This window comes from Amblyomma maculatum, chromosome 11 (assembly GCF_055883805.1).
Source record: "Amblyomma maculatum isolate TAMU_Amacu chromosome 11, ASM5588380v1, whole genome shotgun sequence".
In the NCBI taxonomy this organism is placed as follows: Eukaryota; Metazoa; Arthropoda; class Arachnida; order Ixodida; family Ixodidae; genus Amblyomma; species Amblyomma maculatum.
In genome coordinates this window covers 68,361,417-68,387,646 of record NC_139354.1, presented here as the reverse complement: position 1 = coordinate 68,387,646, position 26,230 = coordinate 68,361,417, and the positions used below count along the sequence as shown (strand labels likewise).

Sequence of the window (26,230 nt, the reverse complement as noted above, 5' to 3'; positions counted from 1 at the left end):
TATCACCACTTCGCTCGTAACTCGATGATGGGGAAGTGGTCTGCATATATTTTACTCTAAATCATATGTGTATCTCGACCGCAAAAGATTCGCGGAATACGATTTTCCGTATGGGGATTACCATAAGAACGTTGCACCTACCCTTGGGCGTTGAAACATTAAGCCACGAGGCTTTATGCTAAGCATTTCTCTATGTCCTTGGATAAGTGACATTTCACCTCTTCATTAGAAGTCTACGGAGAAAATATTTTCACAGAAATTTCGAGTGAGAAGTGCCATGCTATGTAAGTCACAATATATCAACGCATTTATCAAATTGGCTCAACTTTGCCTTGTCAGCTAATGCCTAGCAAAAAATGTGTAGCGCACAATAATTTTTTGTTCTCAGCTTTCAAAACAGTATAAATTCTTGCGAGTATTCAGTGTCTCAGCATCAGCTCTTCCAGTTTGCTGCACAGTGAGGCTGTTGTTGAAGATGAACGCCGTTTTGCTCTTCTTGCTTTTTTTGCTCACCTATGGCGCTCTCGGGACGTAAGTATGTACTCTGTATTAGCATTCTGTAAGACTGTTTATTATTTATCAATATTCACCATATGAATGTATCTATATCAAAACGAAAACACAATTATTGGCTCGGTGGGAACATTGCAAATATATTTGCTAATGCATGCCCAGAAATGTATACCACTTAACATGCGTACATAAGATGGGTGTGAGGAGTATGATTGCTAATGCTTTTTTGAGTATGCCACTTAGGAGTTCATAACGAAAATATTGGCAGTATACTTGCTGTGTTCTCCCGTTTGCTTATTTCGGACAAATTGATTGATTGATTGATTGAATAAAACTTCAATTTCCACCGATTTAGGAGGGCCCCTACTCCCCGCTCCTGGCACGCAGGCCTGAGGAACGGGGGCTCGAACCTCCGCGACTAAGGATTGGCGAATATACATTGGTTATTCGCGGCCTCAGCCGCCAGGCGGACGGCTTTGTGCTGGTCAGCGGGGACGTCGCTTCGCAGCAGGGTTACCGAGGCTTCTCTACTTTTAATGTTGTCCCTAGCGCCCGGAGACTTAGAGCATTCCCAAAGTATAAGGTCGAGGGTCCCCCTCGCTTCGCAGGCTATACATTTATCCTTTTCTCTCTCATCTATCTGGGTGTGAAACAACCAGACAGGGTTCGGGAAATTTCCGGCTTGTAATCGCCGCCAGGCTATGGCCTCTTTATTATTTAAGCTAGAATCCGGAGAAGACTGGTGACGTACTCGCAGAATGCGACTAAGAAGTACATTGTTACGGTGTGCAGTATCGAGATGACGACGACGGGCTGGTGTGGTTTGGTGAAGACCACACTGAACCTAGGCTGACTTTGTTCTGGTGTGCGCCCGTGAGAGTGAACTGTTGCGGCTACGTGCGTTACTTTCCCCTAACATTTGGTGGATGAGTACAGGGGGAGCTTGAATAGGCAAACCTAGATCTCCATGGTAGCAACCAGCTTGGTACTATCACTATGCCGTCCGAAGCGGCAACATTTACAACGGCATTACGAGCTCCCACGATCGCCATGGCACAGCCTCATTATCCGGGCACCTTTTGGAGGCACCAATCAAATAGACATGTTTACAGCAGATATGCATGCACAGAAATATAACAGCAGAAATGAAGTTAAATATAGAACAAACTTCAGTAATTTTCAAAACTATGCATTTCTATAAAGCCTAATGATAGCCGCATTACACAAACTCTTTGAGGCCCACTGGAACAGGACTGCTATCTTATATTATCTTCAATTTTAAAGCATCATCTAAAGATACAAATTCTGGCGGCAAACTTCAGTGAACCGTCTAAGGTGCCAGTCAATAAAAATGCGCCATGTGAAGTGGCCACGATCTCCAAGATTTCGACATGGTCATGAATTGAGCGGCACTGCCGTCCACGTAATCAAAGTTATCTTGGAAGGCTTCTGCGTTTTCTTACGCGTATTGAGCTCTGACTCCAAATATACAGGCATTGCTATCAGTCTTACGACATTCTTTCCGCTGTATTAAAGACCAGCTAAGCCGAAGGTCACACCGGGACCTAGTGCGACTACAATTATATGAGTAGGACCTCGTCACAGTGCAAGCCGCGAATACATGGTTATGGCTGTACAGGATCAAGGATAGTCTTGACTCTTTGTTTGCCTCTACTTTTTACGTGGAGACTTCTCTTTCGAAAAGGTGACAAGGCTAAGCATCTCAGCCATGAACATCTTTGGGGGCAAACACATTAATTCGAGAATTATTGTCGCCTTATCTTAAGACTCTGTGGAGCTGTTTTTTAACCTTTACGGGAGTAGGCCTTAGGCGCTAAAGAGAACGCAAGTATAAAAGTACTCCAAGTACTGGATAATGGTAGGTAAAATCTTGATCTCATGTTTGTCGGCCACTGAGTTAAACTACTAATGCATGCCGCAGCCAAACATCCTGCATGCGTAAATGCCAGTCTCTCTACCATGTTTTTGATGCTGCGGTCTTTGCGAACATTAATTCCCACATAAAGTCACGCAAACTACGCTATTACAAAAAATCAGCATCATCCAGCGTCTGCCAGTGCAAAACCAGTATTCTTATCACATCAGTTGTTTTCGGGTAACGCTGGGAGGCTGCGAGATTCCCTGGAGCAGTGATGGGAAGACAATTGTTACGCTGGTACGATGCGAGAAATCATGGGGATTAGCTTATTCATGCTGGTTGTGTCGCTGGTACCCGCCACGGCACTGGGAGAAGCTCTGTGGCTGCCCTGTGGCCCGCTTGCTCCAGTATTAGTATGGAAATAGCCAAAAGCCCCTAACTGCGTGCCGAGACATTGGGTGCAATTGAAAAGTTTTGTTCAAGAACGCGTTTTATTGTTTGGAAATTGTTGCACAGCTAGAGTAATGACGAAGGCGGTTTCTTCTTCTTTCGAGGGTTTTTACCGAGTCTATATTTCTTAAGCGACCCGGACTGTGCAGCTTGAGCCAATGTAGGCTACAAAATAAACTTCACATTTTTTTGATGGCCAACGGATACAGTGATTACAACTAAAATGTTCGCGCTCGCTCAAACGTAGGCTCCAAACAATGCCCATACATTAGTGAGTGTATAGCAGCAGTAATATAATTACCAGAACAAAATAATTAACGCGAGAAAAGCAGTAGCCAACGAAGCGATGGGCACCTCTGAGGAAAAGCACAAAGAACATAGGGCGCTGTAATGTACAAACATTACGTGTTTTTCCTCTTTTCTGCGCTTTTGCTCTACATGTGAGCCAGCCGAGCACTCGGTCTTAGCAAAGCATTCTGAAGTGCTTACATACAACTAGGATATAGTTAACAGGTAAACAGGGTTGTCGCTGCTCTGTATGCGTGTCCCGTAGCTTAGTCACATGTTATATATTGAAGTTTTGTATCAGAACTGGATGTTCAGCGAGAATTACGTATGCGGCAGGAGAGGTTAATCAAACAAACGGTGCTGTCAGAATTTACTACGCTTTCACATGTTCAAATATTTGAAAATTAAAATTTCACATGCTAAAATGTTCAGTGCGCAACATAGCATGCATAGAAATCCAGAATTATAGCTCGAAGTTATGGGAGCAGGCAGCAAGCTCTAGTACTCAACAAATAATGGAGCATGAGGCAGGCGTGGCGCTTAACTTCGCGACATGAAGCCCTAACACTAAACATAACTAGGCGGACATAAAATGCAAAAGTACTTATGAGTATCCAAGTTTCCGGAGTAGAGGAGTGGTTAACATCTAAAGCTAGGAAATACTTGGTACCTAATTTGAAACCCGCTGGTATGAAAAGTGTTCAATTTGGCAATCCCTCTTTTTGCTTTTGCAGCTTTTTTCAATGTACGTGGGGTATTTCATTACTCTTGAGGTTTTAGTTTTTCTTTGGGCCTTTTTCTTCCGGAGACCGGTGCCAAAATGGCGGATCGTGAAAACAGTCCCATCCCAATTTCCTGGTATGCCCAACCACCATCCCCATACTCGACCCATAATCAGGCAACGCGCTGGAATGCTTAATCCTTGTGGCGCTGTTTTCTCCATTAGGACAAGGCTGAAAGCAAAACCAAAATGCAGGTGAAGACCGAAGTACTAGCGAATGTATTTTGTATTTAGAAATAGAAGGAACATTTCTCCTGGACAGTGTTAAAAAAAGCTAGCTATAACACGCGGAGTTGGCAGCGCAGGAGTATTTAAATGCAAGATAGTCAACAACACACAGGAACAGTGCACGGGCCCTCCAGCGGCATGATGTGCATTACAGGCAATTTCCAATGTAGTCCTTGAATATACCATGATAATCTCAATTTCATTAGCGCAGATGCTAGAATAATGTACTATCGCGAAAAGCAGTTGTATGAAGTGCTTTGTTTCGTCACTATTACAGGCCCATGCGCCGGCCAATAAAGGGCCGCCAACCGGAGGGGTACTGCAATCAAAGGGTAAGAATAAAATATTCACCTTATTTCACTTCAGGAGCAATGTCCGTAATCTATTTCGATAGATTGAGGCTGAGAAAAAAGCGCTCTGAAAAACATTCCTCGCTTATCTCCTTGACTTACACTTAGTGCAAGCATTCTATGTAATGAGAGGCCGATTTTTAAAAACACTTCAGGGCTCCTCGAGGATGGCAGAAAAAATAATGGTCAAAGACCCAATAAAGCAGCTATTTGTCTATTTGTCTTCGCTCTTGACCCCCAATAAAGCACACAGCTGTCATACCGCTATTAAACCTAGGTATATGAAGGATTTTTTTCATCCACGTCTGTTTTCTTAAATCTCGGTGCCTGCATGCTGCGACGATTGAAATCACCAACTGGCCGTAGCAATGTAAAAATCAATTCACTCTACAGTGATACTGTAGCTCAATTTAGATGGTTGGCATCTAACGCTACCAATAGCACGAAATAGCCTGCGAAGTCGCTTGTGTCCTACGGGTGCGATCTTTGTAGCTGGTGTGAGGCCCATGGGGCTTGTTGAACTTGTAGCATGGTAAAAGGCCCCTTGCCACAGGCCACATTTTGCCTCTTCTGACCTTTAGGACCCGTATGGGCAGAAAAAATTTTTAAATCTTGCTGCGATGGAGCAGTGATTAGTTTCGCCATCGCACAATCATAAGTCCGCCTCGTGTGGCTTCAGCCGCACGAGGTGTCTACGCTCGCTTTTCCAAGCATTTCACCACAGAGCAGAGCACCAATCCGTGTAAAGCTTGTACCTATAAATAACCGAGGGCACACTGTGGAACAGGGAATTCAACCTGGAATTCATCCATTGTTTTTTCTAGCCATAAACAATACATTTGAAATACGTGTGTTCACGTGTGTTTTCATACCGCCTTGTAGAGGGGACCGTAGGGTCCCCTCAAGCTGTCTTTCTGCTTTTACTCACGCCTCCCTTCTTCATTTGGATAGACAAATAAACAATATTATTAATAATAAAGGCGAATAAAGACAGCCCACAAATATTCCGGATCGACCCCATGTCTAAGAGAATTGTGGAGACCTGCGGACGAGAACATGTTCACGCCAGTTAGCTCCTACGCGCCCTAAATAAAAAAGATTGCTGTGGCTCAGCCAGAGCATCAGCGAAAGCTTTGTTCTACTTGGTGCCTTTGTTCATAAGCCAGGGTAAAGTCACAGAGTTACCCTAGTTTACAGTGTGGAAGCTCACTAAAGCATGGTAATAATCTGTTTCATCATCATCAGCCGAACTATACTAACTGCGGAGCGAATGCCTCTCACCTATTTATCCAATTTGCCCGGTCCTGTGCTAGCTGCATCACCTCGAACCCTGCAATCTTCTTTACCTAATGCACCCACTCAACGTTCTGTCGCCCCCTGCTACGCTTTTTTCCCTTGTAATACAATTCGTTACCCTATGCGCCTATCGATTGCGCTCTCTTCGCACTACGTGCCCTGCCCATGCCCATTTCTTGTTCTGGATTTCTACTAGAATGTCAATAACTCGAGTTATTGCTCTCATCCACTTTGTATGCTTGGTATCTCTTAACATTACAGGTATAATTTTGGACTCCGGAACCCACCGTGATGTCTTCATTTATGTAGAGTTCTTTTCGTTAGTATCCCATTTCAGCCACATAAGTGAGTGCAGGTAAGCTGCAGCTGCTTTACACTTTCCCTTTGAGAGATACCCTAAATCGTCTAGTCATAACCTGTATGTGTCAAATGCACTCCATCTCCCCCCCCCCCCCCCCCCCTCCCAATCATAGTCTCCTAGATATTTATGTAACATGGTCTTTATCTGCAGTTCCTACCGGTACTAAATAGACATATTCACCTACTATTCTAGTGCTTTTTTTCTGTTGGAACATTATCTTAGCTTTCAGCGTATCGAATTTTGGGCCTACCTTTCTGCTTTTACTGTTTATATTCTTTGCAATTCCTCTCCTGGGTTACTTAGCAAGGCAATTGCATCAGCGAATCGGAGACTACATAGGTATTCTCCATCGATCCTTATCCCTAACTGCTGCCATTCTAAGTCTCTGAATACCTCCTCTAAGCAAGCTTTGAGCAATATTGGGAAATGGTGTCTCCTTGCCTAACCTCTTTCTTTATGAAAATTTTGTTAGTTTTTTTTAGCAGCACAGTACTTGTGCGGCCACTACATATATCTTCTAGTACTTTCACATGCAGCTCGTCTACACCCTGATTTAGCAATGCCTGCATGATGGCCGAAGTTTCTACTGAGTCAAATGCATATAGTGATCAATGAATGCTATGTATAAGGGCTGGTTATATTCTAAATATTTTTCTATCACCTGGCTAATGGAATGGGTAAGATCAACTGTTGAGTACCCTTTCCTAAAAGCTGCTTGATCTATTTCTTGATTGAAGTCTAAGGTTGTCTGATTTTGCCAGTGATTACCTTAGTAAATACTTCGTACGTAACAGATCGTAAGCTGATTGGTCAAATGTTTCAGGTCCTTAGCATCCCCTTTCTTATAAATTCAGATTATGTTAGCTTTCTTCTATGATGACGGTATGGTCGATGACACCAGGCATTGCGTATACAGGTTGGCCAGTTTTCATAGCACGATATCTGACCCGTCCTTCAAGAAATATGCAGTGACCTGATCGTCCTCTGCTGCTTTCTTCTTTTGTATAACTTCTAAAGGTTTTAACCTCATCCTTTTTCACTGGCGGAATGTCTACTGATGTTCACTACTGCAAATATCATCATTGTCCGGGCTCCTTCGGCTACAGTATAGATTAGTATAGAACTTCATGGCTGCTTTGACTATCTTTTCCCTATTCGAGATGGCATTGCCCGCCTTGTCCTTCAGCGCGTACGTTCAATTTTTGCATATGCACAATTTTCTATTGACCGCTTTAAGAAAACCATCATTCTTTAGAGCATTCTCGATTTTATCCATGTTTTACTTCCTTATGTCACACGCTTTGCACCTTGTGATTTGCTTTGATAGTTCTGTTAGTTCTATCTTTTCTGTTGGGTCGGAGGCTTTCATGTTTTGGAATGTCTAAGTCAAATCTTTTGTCTGCTTAGATAATTTACCAGTATCCTCTCTAACTATCCTACCGCCTATTTCAACCGCACACTAAGTATTGGTATCTCTGAAATTATTCTACCTCTGAATCGCTTCTACATTAAGGTCGTCATCCTCAATTAAAGCTGAATATGTATTCTGTAGCGATATCCTGATTTCATCTACCTTCGCTCTCATGGCTAATTCATTTCTATTCTTCTTCTTTACTAATTTGTTTCGTTCCCTCTTCAAATGTAGACTAATTAGAGACCTTAACATCTTGCGGTCCTGCATTGCACATATCCGGTCATCTCTACACCCTGTAAAGTTCAGGGTACATCAAAGTATGAAGTCAATGTCATTTTTAGTCTACCCGTTAGGGCTATTCCATGTCCACATCTGGTTCTGTGAGTTTGTGGTGATAGCTGTATGAGAATGTCTAGAATATGCAGGCGAAGCACTGCTTCCTCCTCGCGACAGTTTCATGAGTGTCTCCGAACCTCAAGGAAAAACATCCATGTCTAGAGAACAGAAATGTGTCGAGGGCATTTTAAAGGCGGAGGTCCGAGCGGCAAGCCAGATGGGCAGCAGTGGGGGTGGATAGAAAGAGTATAGGCAGAGAACTAGAAGGCTGTTTGCACTATGTCAGGCAATCTATGTTAGTGGCTATATATACCGCTGCGAATAAAGTTCGCCAGGTGTGTGAAGATGAATAAGCATGTGTGCGAAGTAGACGAAACTAGGCAGCACAAGAGAAACAGGAGCCGAGTACCGCCCGCTACACGCGCAACACATGCGAAGGACTGCGCTGCCACGTGCCAGAGGCTCGAAGAACGCATTCAATTTGTAGTCCCATGTGGGTTCATCGTTTCTTTGAAGCAAAAGCTTCATTGCCCATTTTAAAGCCAAGATCACCGTGGCGGGTGCCGACCACAAGTGCGCATGCGTCCTGTCCTTCTCGCCTTCTTTCTTCCTCCTGACGTCTCCAGAATCTTTTTGCTTCCCTTATTGTTCGCTCCTTCTGCCTTCTTCTGCTTCCTTTCTTCTTGGTGTCTTCCGAATTTTCTTGCTCCCTTTGTCCACCTTTTTGGGTAAATAAATATCTATACCACTTGTAAACATTACTACTGAGGCTTTCGCTTGCACACTAGGTTTAATCAAGACGAACCATAAGTAATATTTAACTCATCCAACATGCCACTTTGTACTATTTACTGTCTAGCGCCCATTAGGGCCCTATGCGGGATATATACTAGAGTTTTGAGCTGGTGGTGTCTGATTGGAGTATATTTTTGTATGTTATCCGACATCAACGGTGCCAGAAGCGACCGAAGCGAGTACCATTCCGGTACAACCACTTTTTACCGTCGCCATAGACCAGTTGGCTATATTTCAATTATGGGCCAGAAGCCGGATTTGCGGTATGCTATAATTTTCCCGCAGCATGCAAACATCCTTGCTTTTATACTGGATAACTGTGCATGCTGGACCTGTTGTACCTTTGTGCAGAGAGCTGCGCGTGCGCTTGCTTTGTTTCGGCTCGCAGGAAGGGCAAGTTTGCTCTGCGTTTGCCTTAAAGCACATCAAAGGACTCATGTGAGCAGCGCGCAGCGTACTAGTAGAGATCGGCAAGCGGCTTATTTTAGTGAGCGGACAGAACGTCTCACATCACTGAAGTAAGCCGGCTCGTTTGAACGGCTCACCTGCTCGCTTAAATCTGGGTAGCTCAGGAGCTAGCAGTGGTTCTATCAGAGAGAGAGAAAGCCTCCTCGGTCTCCCTCTCTCTTTCACTGATCCGCGCCCGTTCCACCTCCAAAACCTCAACGAAAGTGTGGAAATATTCGTGTCCTGATTGAATCTGCCTTCTTTATGACTACGTAAAAACAAGTAAACAGCAGTCTGCTTTTTAATATGCGATTCTTACCCTTTAGGTCCACTATATTTACTGGAGGTGAAATTGTTTTCCAAAAAAAAGATTTCGTTCATTTCGTATCCTATGGTTCCAAAGTTATATGGATGACATTTACCATCATGCAGAATTATCCCTAATAAATACTTGGCGTCATCAATCACTAAAAATAACCCAAAATACCATGCGGACTGACCATAATTAAATATACATGGTGATGATATAGTCAAATACAGATAGTGAATTATAAATATAGAGAAAGCAGATCAACTGATTCGAGGTCTCTCCTACATTTCCCCAGTTAGTGAATTCAGGAGGGCTGTGACCTATCATGTAAGTGCATTGTTTTTTCTTAAATGGCAGTGCGCGCTTTGTAGCTCAAACTTTTTAAACATTCCTGTTTTCGCCTCCCCACACACGCGAGGACCGTAATTCAATATTAATTATTTATTAATTAATTCATTCATTCATTTTACGTTTACATCAAGCCGCACTGCTGGCCATTCATGCTATAAGGCGTGGTTTTAAATCTCAAGACATCAGTTTCTCGTTTAGAGCAAACAATGCGCTGCAGTCGGTGCTTTTTGTACGTCATCATCGTCATCATCATCAGCCTGACTATACCCACTGCAGGGCGAAGGCCTCTCCCATATTTCTCCACTTAATCCGGTTCTGTGCTAGCTGCATCCACTTCACCCCTGCGAACTTCTTAACCTCATCCGCCCACCTAACTTTCTGCCGCCCCCTGCTACGCTTTCCTTCCCTTGGAATCCAGCTTGTTACCCTAAGCGACCATCGGTTATCCTCTCTTCGCACTACATGTCCTGCCCATGTCCATTTCTTCTTCTTAATTTCCACTAACATGTCGGTAACTTGAGTTATTTCTCTGACCCACTCTGCACGCTTCCTATCTCTTAATGTTACCCCTACCATTTTTCGTTCCATAGCCCTCTTGGTTGTCCTTAACTTAAGTAGAACTCTCTTGGTTAGCCTCCACGTTTCAGCCCCGTAGGTGAGTACAGGTAAGATGCAACTGTTGTATACTTTCCTCTTGAGCGATACCAGTAAGCTGCTAGTCATAATCTGCGAGTGCTTGCAAAATGCGCTCCATCCCAATCTTATTCTTCTTGTTATTTCCTTTTCATGGTTCGGATTTGCGGTTACTACCTGTCCTAAGTAGACATAATCGCCTACTACTTCCAGTACCTCGCTACCTAATGTAAAGTGCTGTTCCTTCCCGATGCTGTTGAACATTACCTTAGTCTTCTGCATATTAATTTTCAAGCCTACCTTTCTACTTTTTCTGTCAAGGCCATCAATCATTATTTGCAGTTCATCCCCCGAGATACTTAGCAAGGCAATGTCATCAGCAAATCGCAGATTACTGAGGTATTCTCCATCTACCCTTGTCCCTAACTGCTCCCATTCCAAGTCTCTGAATACTTCCTCTAAGCAAGCTGTAAATAGTACTGGGAAGATCGTTACTCCTTGCCTAACACCTTTCTTTATGGGAATTTTATTACTTTCTTTATGCAGAACTATGGTTGCTGTGCAGCCACTATATATAAATCTTCCAGCACTTTCACCCCCTGATTTCGCAATGCCTGCATCAGTGCCGAGGTTTCAACTGAGTCAAATGCTTTTTCGTAACCAATGAATGCTATGTATAAGGGCTGGTTATATTTTGTACGTGACCAAAACGAATTATTTAGTTTGCTGAGCTGGGCTGAGGAAGCGGCTCTGCATTCGACTTTTGCCTTGTAATGCAGTTGGAGAAACCTACGGATAGTAAACATGGAAAGCAAACCAAAAGACGTACAAAACTGACGGCAACCACCAGAAGCATACACGTAGCTTTCCGACTGCTAGATAGATGCCGCGGAGCCTCGTCACGGCGGCGAAGCAGCCGACCGCGCTCCGACAGGCGGCAGCTGACGGTGTGCGGAGGATCGTTTAGACGGCAGATTGTTTTGTTTTATTTCAATGCCGGTTGGCTCGATCCGAACTTTCTTGTCCACTGGAGTTGTTTTCTCGCACTGCTAATAGATGCCACTGAAGTCCCTCTAAGCATAAGACCCGAATCTGGCGGAACGGTTCCAGACGGCTCACAGAACGACGGCTCTCGAAAAGAATCGCCGCTCCTGGTTACTGACGGCTCACTGAACGGGCGGCTCTCCAAAGAACCGCCACTCACTGAACGATGGCTCTCCAAAATAGCCGCCGCTCACTCGCTCTTTCGAAAGAGTGTCTCAAAAGACAGCCGAAGACGAGGGGATGTTTGCGACTCTTGTAATGAAGAGCGGGAGACAGCATCCAAGTCGCGCGCCCGTTTTTCTCCTTCGCAGGCGGGCTTGACCTAGGAGGCCATGCTGGAGGGTAGATGCTTTTTAGCATCGTAGATGGCGCAATAATCTACCGAGCAGAAGATCCTACTCTCAAGGCATCGTTCAGCACAAGTCTGATCATTGAACGAGAGCCGGCTAACTAAAACAAACGCGACTAACTTTTAGTGAGCCGCTGCTCAACTGCTCTTTTCAAAGAGCAGCTCAAAACATCCGGATCGCTCCTGAGCGACCCAACTCTATGCTCGCTTTCTAGTCTTGCCAAGCAAGCAGATGCGGTGCCCATCGAGCTATTTGCTGTCAGCCATTAATAAGGTAGCCGGGAAATTTATTTTATAAGTCAAAATATTGACTACATGCGTCCGAATGCATCATACATGTGTCCATGTGGGGTGGAGGTGGGTATGTGGTCTCCGTTAGTCGTTGAAATATCGATATGACACTCCTGTATCGTGCACAGGGGAGGGTAAAATTGCCTTCCTCACATATGCCTTACAGGAGGCCGGCATAGGTAATAGAAAAATTGCTGGAAACAAACTTACCCACATTGGTTCCATAAGGGCCCGGAATGAGGCCTACATCTGTTGAGGTATTCTTTGTATGCAAATGTAATACAGTCATATAGCAAGTCCTGCCGTATAGTTCATTGCCAACACGACTTGCATATAAACTCCTGCTTGTTCGCAAGACGAACTATCATTTGTTTAGTGGCTTAGTTGCTGGCATATCAAGCATTTATCCGGTGAGTTGTACCAAGGAGCACAAGGCGGGCTATGATAGCGCCCACGCTGTGTCCATGGAGGAAGCCCATATGAGCCCCGTGCGGGATTTGCAGCTCGTGCCCAGAGGGGCCCTGCGTGGGCTGACAAATTTTGCCACAATCGGTCCCGATTCGTACAAGGCTGCCGCAGTCGGTCCTGATAGCCTAATGTGGTCAGCGTACAAAAATCACCAATAGGCACTATTTTTGTAGAGGCAGGTGCCGCGTCATTGTTCAATCTTTTAATACTCATGACGGTTAATCCCTCTAATACCTGAATTGTACAGGCGTGGGCTTTAAGCAGTCGAGATTGATTTGGGCTTGTCCACGTGTTGCCCTCATGGGTTGAAGCTGGTATTTTCGGTGCTGCCAAAGTCCCATTAACCATGAAGTGTGAAATATTGAACACCATTTTACCTTGTATTCTATACTCAGCAAACATAAAAGAAATTTATTCTCAACTACTATAATAATGTGGCTGGCCCTGATTGCCCCCTAAAATTCTGACAATTTATATCGGTGCTGCGTCAAAAAATAATGGCGCAGGGAGGATTTGGGGAAGGTCACTGCATATTTGTAAAACAAAACATTTATTGTGGCATATTTTCTGAAAATATCTCATAATTAACATAGTCGCCAGTGTTAAAGGATTTAGTTTTTAGTAGAGAACAGGTTATGCTTATAACAGTTTATGTGAAACCTCCAGAAAAAGCAATTACCGGCGCGTATTATATGAATTACATAAATAAAATAGCACTAATAAAGATAGGATGGTGATATTTCAGACTCGCAAGCCCACCTAAAGCCTCTTTGCGGACAACTTCGGCCTTCCAATGGCAGCCTCAATCGAGTCCATCTTATTTTTACTGCATAGAATACGAATATACGTTGCATTTGCTCGAAAGTGCCCCAAAAAGGCCCGCGTGAGCAGCGGGGGGATTCGAGTACTTTTCATCCCTACTGCGAACCATGCTGGACCTATTCGGCTTTTGAGTGGGCAGCCCCATTTGGTGTATCCCACATTCCCACAGGATGTAGCTAGCACAGAACCGGTTAAGTGGAGAAATATGGGAGAGCAATAATTTATAAAGTAGCTAATAAAGGCACACATACATACATACATACATACATACATACATACATACATACATACATACATACATACATACATACATACATACATACATACATACATACATACATACATACATACATACATACATACATACATACATACATACATACATACATACATACATACATACATACATACATACATACATAGATGCATGCATGCATGCATACATACATACTGTGAACCTTCTGTGGACCTTCTTTCCTTTGTACATGCCATGATCTTCTTCTTTCATTTGTACATACCATCATCATCGTTCCGCGGCGCCGGCCCCCGGCGCGCGCTTGGGTTCGTGATCGGATTAAAACGCTAGACAAGGCTTCGCTGTCCTTGCCGTCACGACCTCGCCGTCTCGACCTAGCCTTCTTTTACAAGTGGTGGAGGCGAAATTTGATCCCCTAGCTGCCTTGGGCCCTGCCTCTCGCTGGAGCTACGTTCCGGTCGCCGTTTGGCAACTGCCACCATCGCTATGTCTACCGACAGTACCCATGATCAAGCCGGACCCTCTACCTCGGCTGCACCACCCCCTCCGACTGTGCCCACACGACAGCGCGACCCGCCGCTGTTCGCTGGTCGTCGCGATGAAGACGTCGATGACTGGCTTGACACCTACGAACGCTGCAGTGCCTACAACCGGTGGGACGATGCTCTGAAATTTCTCAACATCTCTTTCTACCTTATTGAGGTCGCCAGGACTTGGTTCATCAACCGCGAGCCCCACACAACTAACTGGACCACCTTCAAACAGCAGTTCCGACAGTACTTCGCCGACCCGGCAGTTCGGACTGAGATCGCGAAGACCAAGCTCGCTTCACGCCGTCAAGGTCCTGATGAGTCATATGCGTCTTACATAGAGGCCATACTTGCACTCTGCCGGCGTATTAGTCCCCCATGGCGGAACATGAACGAGTACACCACGTCTTGAAAGGAATCAATTCTACGGCGTATAACATCCTAGTTGCTCAGAATCCTTCAACTATTGATTCCATTATTACGACCTGCCAGCGCATCGAGCAGCTGCAGTCCTCCCGATTGCAGCCCGCCAACGCTACTGGCCCGACCTATGCTGATCTCGACCTGCGGGCACTTATTCGAGCCATCAACCGCGAGGAGCGCCAGGCCCTCAAGCCTGTCTGTCGACACGGGTGCGATCACTCTTCCGCAACATCTAATGACGCAGGTCTCCGCAGCGTCATCAAAGAAGAGCTGGCAACAATCACCGAACCTATGACATCTGGCCCTCCGGCACCCCGCTCAGTACCGACTTACGCGCACGTCGCAGCATCCCCCCCTCCTTTAGTTCCCCCGCCTCGACCGGCACCAACCTACAATCACGTCAATGCAATAGCGACGGCTCAACCTGCGCCACCCTATTACGCACCTTGGCGCCCCTCCCGACCAATTTGCTATTACTGTGGCATTAGAAGACATATATCCCGCGGCTGTCGTCGCCGCCTCCAGAATGAGCGCCGTGGTTACGATACCTTTGAAAGTGACATCCCTCCAACGTCATATTATCACATCACATCACATCATCAGCCTGATTATACCCAATGCAGGGCGAAGGCCTCTCCCATATTTCTCCACTTAACCCGGTCCTGTGCTAGCTGCATCCACTTGACCCCTGCGAACTTCTTAATCTCATCCGCCCACCTAACTTTCTGCCACCCCCTGCTACGCTTTCCTTCCCTTGGAATCCAATTTGTTACTCTCAGGGACCATCGGTTATCCTCTCTTCGCACTACATGTCCTGCCCATGTCCATTTCTTCTTCTTAATTTCCACGAGAATGTCGGTAACTTGAGTTATTTCTCTGACCCACTCTGCATGCTTTCTATCTCTTAATGTTACCCCTACCATTTTTCGTTCCATAGCCCTCTGAGTTGTCCTCAACTTAAGTAGAACTCTCTTGCTTAGCCTCCACGTTTCAACCCCATAAGTGAGTACAGGCAAGATGCAACTGTTGTATACTTTCTTCTTGAGCGATACCGGTAAGCTGCTAGTCATAATCTGCGAGTGCTTGCCAAATGCGCTCCATCCCAATCTTATTCTTCTTGTTACTTCCTTTTCATGGTCCGGATCTGCGGTTATTACCTGTTCTAAGTAGATATATTCGCCTACTACTTCCAGTATTTCGCTACCTAACGTAAACTGCTGTTCCTTCCCGAGGCTGTTGAACATTACCTTAGTCTTCTGCATATTGATTTTCAAGCCTACCTTTCTACTTTTTCTGTCTAGGTCCTCAATCATTATTTGCAGTTCATCCCCCGAGTTGCTTAGCAAGGCAATGTCATCAGCAAATCGCAGATTACTGAGGTATTCTCCATCTACCCTTATCCCTAACTGCTCCCATTCCAAGTCTCTGAATACTTCCTCTAAGCAAGCTGTGAATAGTACTGGGGAGATTGTGTCTCCTTGCCTAACACCTTTCTTTATGGGAATTTTGTTACTTTCCTTATGCAGAACTATGGTTGCTGTGCAGCCACTATATATATCTTCCAGCACTTTCACGTACGGCTTGTCTACCCCCTGATTTCGCAATGCCTGCATCACCGCCGAGGTTTCAACTGAGTCAAATGCTTTTTCGTAATCAGTGAATGCTATGTATAAGGGCTGGTTATATTCCGACCATTTTTCTATCACCTGATTGATGGTATGGATATGATCGATAATAGAGTACCGTTTGCGAAACCCTGCTTGATCCTTTGCTTGATTGCAGTCTAAGGTTGTCCTGATTCTATTAGCGATTACCTTGGTAAATACCTTATACGTAACAGACAGTAGGCTGATTGGTCTGTAATTTTTAAGGTCCTTAGAGTCCCCTTTCTTGTGAATGAGGATAATGTTTGCATTCTTCCATGGTTCCGGTACCGTCGATGACACCAGGCACTGCGTATACAGGGTGGCCAGTTTTTCTAGCACGATATCCCCCCCGTCCTTCAGCAAATCTGTAGTTATCTGATCCTCTCCAGCTGATTTCCCCCTTTTCATAGTTTCTAGTGCTTTCTTGACCTCGTCCTTCGTCACAGGTGGAACGTCTGACTGTTTTTCCCTACCGCCAATCTCATTATGGTCCTGACTACAAATGGCTACTGTAGAGATCTGTATAGAACTCCTCGGCTACTTTGACTATCTTGTCCATATTAGTGATGACGTTGCCCGCCTTGTCCCTTATCGCATACATCTGGTTTTTGCTTATGCCCAATTTATTCTTTACCGCTTTAAGGCTTCCCCCGTTCTTTACAGCATGCTCAATTTTCTCCATGTTATACTTCCTTATATCGGCCACCTTGGGCTTATTGATTAGCTTTGATATCTCGGCCAATTCGATCTGGTCTGTTGGATTGGACGCTTTCATACTCTGGCGTTTCTTAATCAAATCTTTCGTCTCCTTAGACAGCTTACCGGTATCCTCTCTAACTATCCTACCGCCTACTTCTACCGCGCTCTCAGTAATGATATCTCTGAAATTATTGTTCCTTGCCTCTAGGGTAATGTCGCCATCCTCAGTTAGAGCTGAATACCTATTCTGTAGCGAGATCCTGATTTCTTCTGCGCTCCCCCTCACTGCTAATTCATTGATGGGTTTCTTTCTTACTAATCTGTTGCGTTCTTCCTTCAGATTTAGGCTAATTTGGGACCTCACCATTCTGTGGTCACTGCATCGCACTTTCCCGATTACCTCTACATCCTGCACAATGACGGGGGTTGAACACATTATATATCATTATGTATCACATTATATATTATTATATATATCATTATGTCATATTATCAATGTCGGTTTACTCCAAGCCCACCTCGAAGATAATCCCCACCTCCAGAATCCTCGTCTGAGCCTCGTGGAACCCATGCATCCTGACGTCGGTCCCTATCCCCATACCACCGCTCAGTTTCCCCTCTCTTACCCGCAACAATTATCCCTGTCCGCCATGCGGAAAACTAAGCGTTGCAGTTTCCGGAGGTCAAACTGCACTCTGCGAACTTACCAAAAGTCCTCCAGATCGCCCGTATAATGTGATTTCTGTTTTCGCTGAAGGATTACCGGTCGAAGCATTGATTGATACAGGAGCTGCAATTTCTGTCATTCACGCTGATTTGTGCTACCGTTTGCGAAAAGTGACGACACCATATGATGGGCCCGAACACCGTGGAGCCAATGACGTCCCTTTGCGCCCTTTAGCAAAGTGCACCGTACGAATTGTTATTGACGGCGTCCGCCATCATGTGCAGTTTGCTGTGCTCTCATCATGTGCGCATCTGATGATTTTAGGATGGGATTTTTTGTCAACCGCTTCGGCGTTAATTTCTTGTGGCGACCGTGCTATCCATATGACAGACAGCGATTTTTCATCTGAAGTTTCTGAACGACATCATCCCCTCGTTGCAGCCGCTGATACTGTTTTGCCTCCTCAGTGCGAAAAACTGCTTAGCATTGTTTCTGACCACATCACTGACGGGGACGTACTCATCGCACCATCTCATCGTCATCTTGCACGTGGTATCGCCTTCCCGTCTAGTCTTGTGAGGTTCTGCAATGGCTCAGCGACAGTAGCGGCCACTAACACTTCACGTGGATCCCTCGTGCTCCCAAAAGGAACTTCTCTCCCCTGCATGGTGGATGTTCAACCTTTGTCCTTGATGGTGCTCACCGCCCCTCTGCCTCAGCGCCGTGTTTCGCCAGACGTCTCTCTTTCTGTTCTCACAAAGACTATTAATCATAACCTCACGCCGAACCAACGCCAAGAACTGCTGACATTGCTTCGACACCACCAAGCCATTTTTGATGCCACTTCCCCACCACTGGGACGGACTAGTGCTGCGCACCATCGCATCATTACTGAAGGTAACTCTATCGTTCGCCGACGGCCTTATCGGGTTTCCCTCTCTGAACGAAAAGTAATTGAAGAAAATGTAAATGACATGCTCCATCGCAATATTATTCGTCCCTCGACAAGCCAATGGTCCTCCCCAGTAGTGTTAGTTAAAAAAAAGGACGGCTCGGTGCGCTTTTGTGTTGATTACCGGGCACTCAACAAAATTACCCGCAAAGATGCATACCCAATGCCAAGAATTAATGACGCCCTTGACTCTCTCCAAGGCGCCGAATATTTCTCGACTTTGGACCTCCGCTCAGGTTATTGGCAAATACCTATGCACAAGGACGATAAAGAAAAAACCGCTTTCTCAACTCCCGATGGCCTTTACGAATTTAATGTTATGCCTTTCGGACTTTGTAACGCACCAGCGACATTTGAAAGAATGATAGATACTGTGCTTCGTGGCCTAAAATGGAGAACCTGTTTATGTTACTTGGATGACATTGTCATCTTTTCGTCAACTTTTAAAGACCATCTTACGCGCCTGAATGAGGTCCTCACGTGTCTCGCTTCAGCGGGCCTTCAACTCAACACCAAAAAGTGCCACTTTGCACAGAAGGAAATTAAAATATTGAGATATCTAGTCAGCCATGGCGGCATTCGTCCAGACCCTGAAAAAATTATCGCGGTCTTGAACTTTGCTCGTCCACAACGGATTACAGAATTGCGCAGTTTTCTCGGCCTGGCGTCTTATTTCCGGCGTTTTATAATATAAGGCATTTTGCAGGTATTGCTGCTCCACTTCATGAACTACTTAAAACACGCAGCCCTTTCGTGTGGACTGAACAGTGCGAAGTCGCTTTTAATAATCTGAAGCACGCCCTCACATCAGACCCTGTTCTTGGCCACTTCAGTGATAGCGCTCCAACCATCCTGCACACTGATGCCAGTGGTCTCGGTCTTGGAGCTGTACTTCTGCAACGCGATGCAACTTCACGTGAGAAAGTGATTGCCTTCGCCAGTCGGACTATGACTCCAGCTGAGAAAAACTACACCATTACCGAGCAGGAGTGCCTTGCCGTCGTCTGGGCTGTCCAAAAATTTCACCCTTACCTATATGGTCGGCATTTCACAGTTGCGACCGATCACCATGCTCTTTGCTGGTTGTCTTCGCTCAAAAATTTGACAGGCCGACTTGGCCGTTGGATTCTACGCCTGCAAGAATACAATTTCGACGTCACTTATAAATCGGGTCGCCAGCACCAACACGCCGACGCTCTTTCTCGCTGTCCACTTTCGGAATCGGCTTGCTGTTTTTCTTCCCAATGCATTACCACCTATGACCACAGCCGACCATCTCCTTCCCCGACGTATATCATAACAGTTTCATTTGACGACTCTGAGAACAGACACGCTCTCCGCTCGCAGCAATTAGCCGATGCCTACTGCCGACCCATCATCGACCGCCTTATTGGCGCTTCGGACCCACCCAATGCTGCTCAGCTTCGCCGACAACTTCGCAATTTTAAGCTCGAAGATGGCATCCTACTCCGCTTCGTATTATCGCGGTCTTGAACTTTGCTCGTCCACAACGGATTACAGAATTGCGCAGTTTTCTCGGCCTGGCGTCTTATTTCCGGCGTTTTATAATATAAGGCATTTTGCAGGTATTGCTGCTCCACTTCATGAACTACTTAAAACACGCAGCCCTTTCGTGTGGACTGAACAGTGCGAAGTCGCTTTTAATTGTAGTTCCTGATGGAACTCGCTGGATCCCAGTCGTGCCGCGTGTGCTTTGCCCACGTATACTGGCGGCTCTCCACGATGACGCTACTGCAGGTCACCGTGGTGTTGACAAAACCTATGACCGCGTGAAAAAACCATTCTTTTAGCCTGGCCTATCTTCCGGCGTTGCCAAATACGTCGCATCCTGCCCTCTGTGCCAACGTCGCAAACGGCCGACGTCTTCGCCCGCTGGCCTTCTACAACCTGTTCCCTGTCCCGCCACGCCATTCGACGTAGTCGGCATCGACTTATATGGTCCCCTACCTCTCTCCGATGGGGGTAACCATTGGATCATAACAGCTGTCGACCACCTTACACGCTACGCTGAGACAGCATCTGTACCCACCGGTTCCGCTCAAGAAGTAGCAAATTTCTTTTTGCGATCAATTGTATTACGTCATGGCGCTCCTCGGGTGCTCCTAAGTGACCGCGGGACGGCCTTCTTATCGGCAGTCGTTGCCGAAGTTCTTCACGCGTCATCCACCCTTCATAAGACAACCTCAAGCTACCATCCCCAGACTAACGGTCTGACTGAGCGATTTCATCGCACCTTATCAGACATGATATCCATGTACATCACACCAGATCATCGAAATTGGGACACTATTCTACCATTCGTCACATTAGCCTATAACACAGCAGTACAACGGACTACCGGTTATTCTCCATTTTTCCTCGCTTATGGCCGTCCTCCCACTACAATTCTAGACGCTTCTTTCTTCTCTACGCCCGACTACTCCACATCAGTACCTACCCAGTTCTTATCTCGTGTGGCCAGATGCCGTCATCTTGCCCGCCTAAACACAGCAGCGTGCCAGGAAGACCGCAAGTGTCGCTACGATTCTACGCATCGCGTGGTCTCTTATCGTCCCGGTGACGAAGTACTGCTTTATACACCACTGCGCACCCCTGGCCTTAGTGACAAATTCCACCACCGCTACCTTGGTCCCTACGAGATCATCAGCCAAACTTCTCCACTTAACTACAAAGTCACGCCTGTTGATCCCCCAGCCGATCGACGCCACCGTGGAACTGAAATTGTTCATGTTTCTCGCTTGAAACCGTTTGTGCGCCGCGGTACATCGGTTAATTAGGAGCGGCCAGGCTGGCCGCCTCCGACCCCCCGGGCAGATTGTGTGAGCCTTCTGTGGACCTTTTTTCATTTGTACATGCCATGATCTTCTTCTTTCATTTGTACATACCATCATCATCGTCCCGCGGCGCCGGCCCCCGGCGCGCGCTTAGGTTCGTGATCGGATTAAAACGCTAGACAAGGCTTCGCTGTCCTTGCCGTCACGACCTCGCCGTCTCGACCTAGCCTTCTTTTACAATACATACATACATACATACATACATACATACATACATACATACATACATACATACATACATACATACATACATACATACATACATACATACATACATACATACATACATACATACATACGTACGTACGTACGTACGTACGTACGTACATACATACATACATACATACATACATACATACATACATACATACATACATACATACATACATACATACATACATACATACATACATACATACATACATACATACATACATACATACATACATACATATAAAGTAGTAATTTCAGGCGTACGACATTTTTCCTCCTATTGCTTATCATGTATTCACCACAGGAGAGAATTGTGCCTCGCATGCTAACAAATTTTTGACGGCCAGCTGTTGGGATTGTGGCATGCGCGTATGACCATATCTGTTCTAAAAAGATGGCTCCGCTAAGGCCTACCGCGAACCAAGTGTCACTCTTGCTACGGCACTGTCCTATAATCTCATGGTTTCGCGCGAGCAGTACGCAGGTAACGAGCTCGACAATTAACTACCAATATCCCTGAAATGTTCTGTTTCTGCAGTGTGCGGCCATCTTCCAGCAATAACATCTAATTACTAACAGACCACTCACAGGTTGACGGAACATATCCGAAGGATATCCACCTACATGCTTTTCATGTATGCATACTACTACAACTGCTCGGACTGTATAGCGCCCTTCGAACCACACGCCTCCGACAGCATCATTTTTATCTGTGTGACGACTGGAGGGGCCGACGTATCTCTTGTACTTTCGTTCACTGTGATGCTGCCTGAGCTGATTGCTAAACGTTTTGCCCAGTGACTAAATTTTCTTCGCCAAAATATCGCTACGCGAGAAAGCTAATTGGATTGGCGATTTGCGACCTGTTGCTTCTCAATATCGCTTCAAGAACTGTTATTTTGGTCACCGCCAGCATGTTGCATATGTTACGTGTGAAAGTGCCTGGCCTTAGAGACCGCTCAGACGCCGCGAGTGGCACCAGAAGCTATTTAACCATAGGGATCGCCTTTATGTAGTTGTGATTGCAGTAAATGACAACTCTGATCAGATCGGTTTTACGGAAACTGCTTGGCGTCCCATGTTGCTTGAATAAAATCCTTAATTCTCGGTAGGCAAACATGCTTCGCCCGGTGGACGTCTGGTTCGCTGTGCGTAAACATAACCGTCCTGGAGCCGCAAATTCCAAGCAACAAGGCATGGGAATTTACAAAGTGGAGGTTGGGAGAGCTGGACCGCCCTAGACAGCTGACTTTGAATGTCAGGCCCGACATTGATCTCAGTAAACTATCCTGTAATAATATGTTTATAACTGAGATGTAAATGACTGTAGTTCCTGTTTTGTCTTGCCGGAGAGCGCTACGTCAGGCGCACGAAATTCTGCTAGCCATGATCGTAGTGTGGGCACGTTATGCAGGTAATACATTTAGGGGTCGAATGATATCTCGTGATACAAATGGGAGATTTTCGCTAGCTTAGAGTTATTTTCTATTACACATTCTTACCAGAGAGTACATGTGAGAACCAACTGTATTTAACTATAGTTACTGCACTTTCACCAGTGCCACGTAAATGCTTGTAGTTGTGCTCAGCTAAATGTCTTGCTATGCACGCCACTCGCCCAATATACTCTTCTAGACTAGCAATTCATTTGGAACCCTCAATCAGCTGCTTTTCGTAGGTGAGAATGCACTTACTTTCATCTAGCAACTTTGCGTATATTTATGGCGCGGCATGAAGCTGTTTTTTAGCTATTTTCGCTGTGGAACAAGCTCATGCACTCGGCCACTTTTTCTAGAAGTCATAGAAAATATAGAGAAGTGAGAAGACGCAATGGAGCAATAGACACTATTAAGCTGTCATGTCGGCTTCTAAAAAGGAATTTGAGTTCGTCAAATTTTTGAGTGTGGCTACTTCGACTTAAGAGTGTTGTTACTCTTTACATTCTTTGAGCAAACAGGCTGCGCTGCCGCAGCGTTTTGTAAAGCAATCTGAAAAAGAGAACCAGCGAATGTTATGTGCAAACGAGGAATGTTGAAATCACGACGCTCCAGGGCATGCGAGTTGCGTAAAAGTTGTCGGGAGAGCCAGTTGCAATGCCCGAATATTACTTAACGTCAAACACAGCTGCGAGGTGGAACAGTTTTGGGGCTATAAAAGTGGTGGTACTGCTCTTTGCAGAATTTCATTTTGCCAAATTAATATAGATTGTAAAATACAGAAATTCCAGAACTTCATTACACGCGTTGCCCAACAACTGCAGATGAAATAATTCTATCTTTACAGCATCATTTATTGCTTCTTAGGTAACGAAATAAATTTAGTTTGATTTGTTTGCACTTGTATAAAGTCGAGCAGTCAGTGAAAGAAGTTTTGCCATTTTATTCGAAGTTTCCAATCTCTCTTGTGCTACCCTAAACATTAAGATACCACATTTCCTTTTGACAGAAATGTTGATATTGTTAAAAGCTTGCCTTGCCAGGCACTCAGAAATACTTTCGTCCCGTCTGGCATACCGGTAAAACGTACTTACTAAAAGAACGGGAGGAAAACCCTGTCATCATGCGTGCTGCAGTTACTAGGAAGCTTTTAAACTAGTGAAGGAGAAACTGTTGTTCCTAGTGCTGTATTCATGGTTCGTAAAATGGCCGCAGTTTTTTGTGATGCCAATAATTTTGGCAATTTTCTTGTATTTAAATCACCCTGTATAGTATTCATGAACATCGTCTCATCATATTCCTTTCGTAAATTGCATACTTGGAAAGTTAGAAACTTGCTTATGCTCCTAACAATAATAACCATAAATTGAAAACAAATGCATTGTTTTGCTGAGTTCACAGTTCCTCTGGTAGATTCTAAATAATTTGTGTAAAAGGTTTTGGGCACAGCGCATTAAATGTCATCATCCTCCTGTATTCCTACAGGATGTGAGAAGGAAACGATCATCTTTTAACTTGCCAAACCAAAATTGAAAAAAAAAAAACATTTGTTGAACACCAGCAAATGTTGAATTCATGAGGCATGCAAAGACGAGTTGCCTGGTTAAAATTTCACAATAAAGCGGCAATAACGTATTTTGGCGTTATGAAGAAAGAGGAGGCACTGGCACTGCTTTCTCAGCTGCCTTTCGCAACTAAAATAGGCTTAGTGAATAGCTCCCAGTAATGACGCTTTCATATAATAGTTAATATGCATTTGAGCAGAAAAAAAGCTGGCTGCTGCCCCATTACCCGAGCTCGAATGCTTTCTGTGTAATAGCCGCTACAATAACGCAGTTGTTTCAATTATAATCTCTTGACCCTGGTCAACAAAATCAATTGACGCGCAGATATGGTAGTTCCTGGTTTGCTAGAGAAGTAGGAAGGTATTCAGCCTCTTCATACGAATATGTTCTGGACGACCGTCAGGTTACGCAACGTCCGGATTACGGGAAATTATTGCCATTCAGAAGCCGTTACATACTTTACTGCTACTCACATGCCAATGAGTGATGCATGGCCTGTGGGTAATAGTCCGTAATGCACACTGTTCTTCGACATAGCTTTTGTAGAGAGCACTGAAGAACAAGCTACCATTACCACACATTACATCCTAGAAGTGACTGAGTGTCGGGTGGCATGCAGGAGCCACCCGACACGGTATATACGGAGCCACGGTATATGGTCTGCACACAAAGGCACATGCCTTTGTGTGCAGACCATATACCGAACAATTGCGACAGCCACACACATTAATGTAAGGAAAATGTAACGTAATGATATCGTTATAGCACGTGCACTGCTAGCCACTTTAAGAAGGCATTTATTTTACCGCCGCTGGAGTTGGTGCTTTAAAAGTGTAGTGTTTTTTTTTTTACTGGTGGGAAAGTACGATCACCTGCTGAAATATCGAATGCTTGGATTTGTGGTTTAGATGGTTCTAAGTGGAGCGAATCATTGGTATCTTTCTATATTGTAACCTAGAATGCTTCAATGAACCCGCAGTTGTCCGCCACATGAAGAGCACAGTATGAATAGCCTGGAAACCAGCGATATTTTGTGCGTTGATAATGTCACGTCACCTACGATCATTCTCTTTTGAGCGACTGCACGTATTCTTACACGTGGTAACACATTTATTTATATACACTCCATGCAGCAGAAAAAATAATTCGTTTTTCACTATGGTAGCTAATAACAGTGAGTTGGCTGAAAAGTCTTTCATGCCACAGAATTAAGGTTTAAAGTGTGGGCTGATTTAAGCGGCATTCTACTGAGAATAGCACCCCAACATTTTGACTACACTAAAATGCTTGGTTATGATTCTTCCGCAGTGCTATCCGAGCCTTGGAGGAGATCAATGCCCGTCCGGATGTGCGTGCTACCATGAGTCGAATTCTCGGTGGTATGGAATGTGCTTTAAACTTAATGGCCCGTACCCTAACGGAATGAAGCCGAGGTTTCTCGGACCCAGGTCACCTACTACGACGCGCCGCCCATCACAACCACCACAGCCAGCACTCCCACCATACTTAAGAGAATCAGTACAGGGGTGAAACTCTGAACGAAGACGCCTCTCACTCAAATAAATATTTGTGAAATCTTTGC

The 26,230-nt window shown here is 45.1% G+C and overlaps 1 protein-coding gene across 1 annotated transcript; it reads left to right on the top strand.

The window, feature by feature from the left end:
• Positions 1-344: 344 nt before the first annotated feature.
• On the top strand, positions 345-26,230 carry LOC146174053 (uncharacterized). Its single transcript, XM_084583123.1, has 3 exons — positions 345-531; positions 4,417-4,471; positions 25,957-26,230. The coding sequence occupies exons 1-3, from the start codon at positions 476-478 to the stop codon at positions 26,176-26,178; spliced, it is 333 nt and encodes a 110-aa protein (XP_084439249.1). The 5' UTR covers positions 345-475; the 3' UTR covers positions 26,179-26,230.

Excerpts from the sequence above, each read along its gene's own strand:
- LOC146174053 (XM_084583123.1), top strand. The coding sequence starts at position 476 with ATGAACGCCGTTTTGCTCTTCTTGCTTTTTTTGCTCACCTATGGCGCT. Across the intron at positions 532-4,416 it reads ACCTATGGCGCTCTCGGGAC|GCCCATGCGCCGGCCAATAA; the intron begins GTAAGTATGTAC and ends TCACTATTACAG. Across the intron at positions 4,472-25,956 it reads AGGGGTACTGCAATCAAAGG|TGCTATCCGAGCCTTGGAGG; the intron begins GTAAGAATAAAA and ends ATTCTTCCGCAG.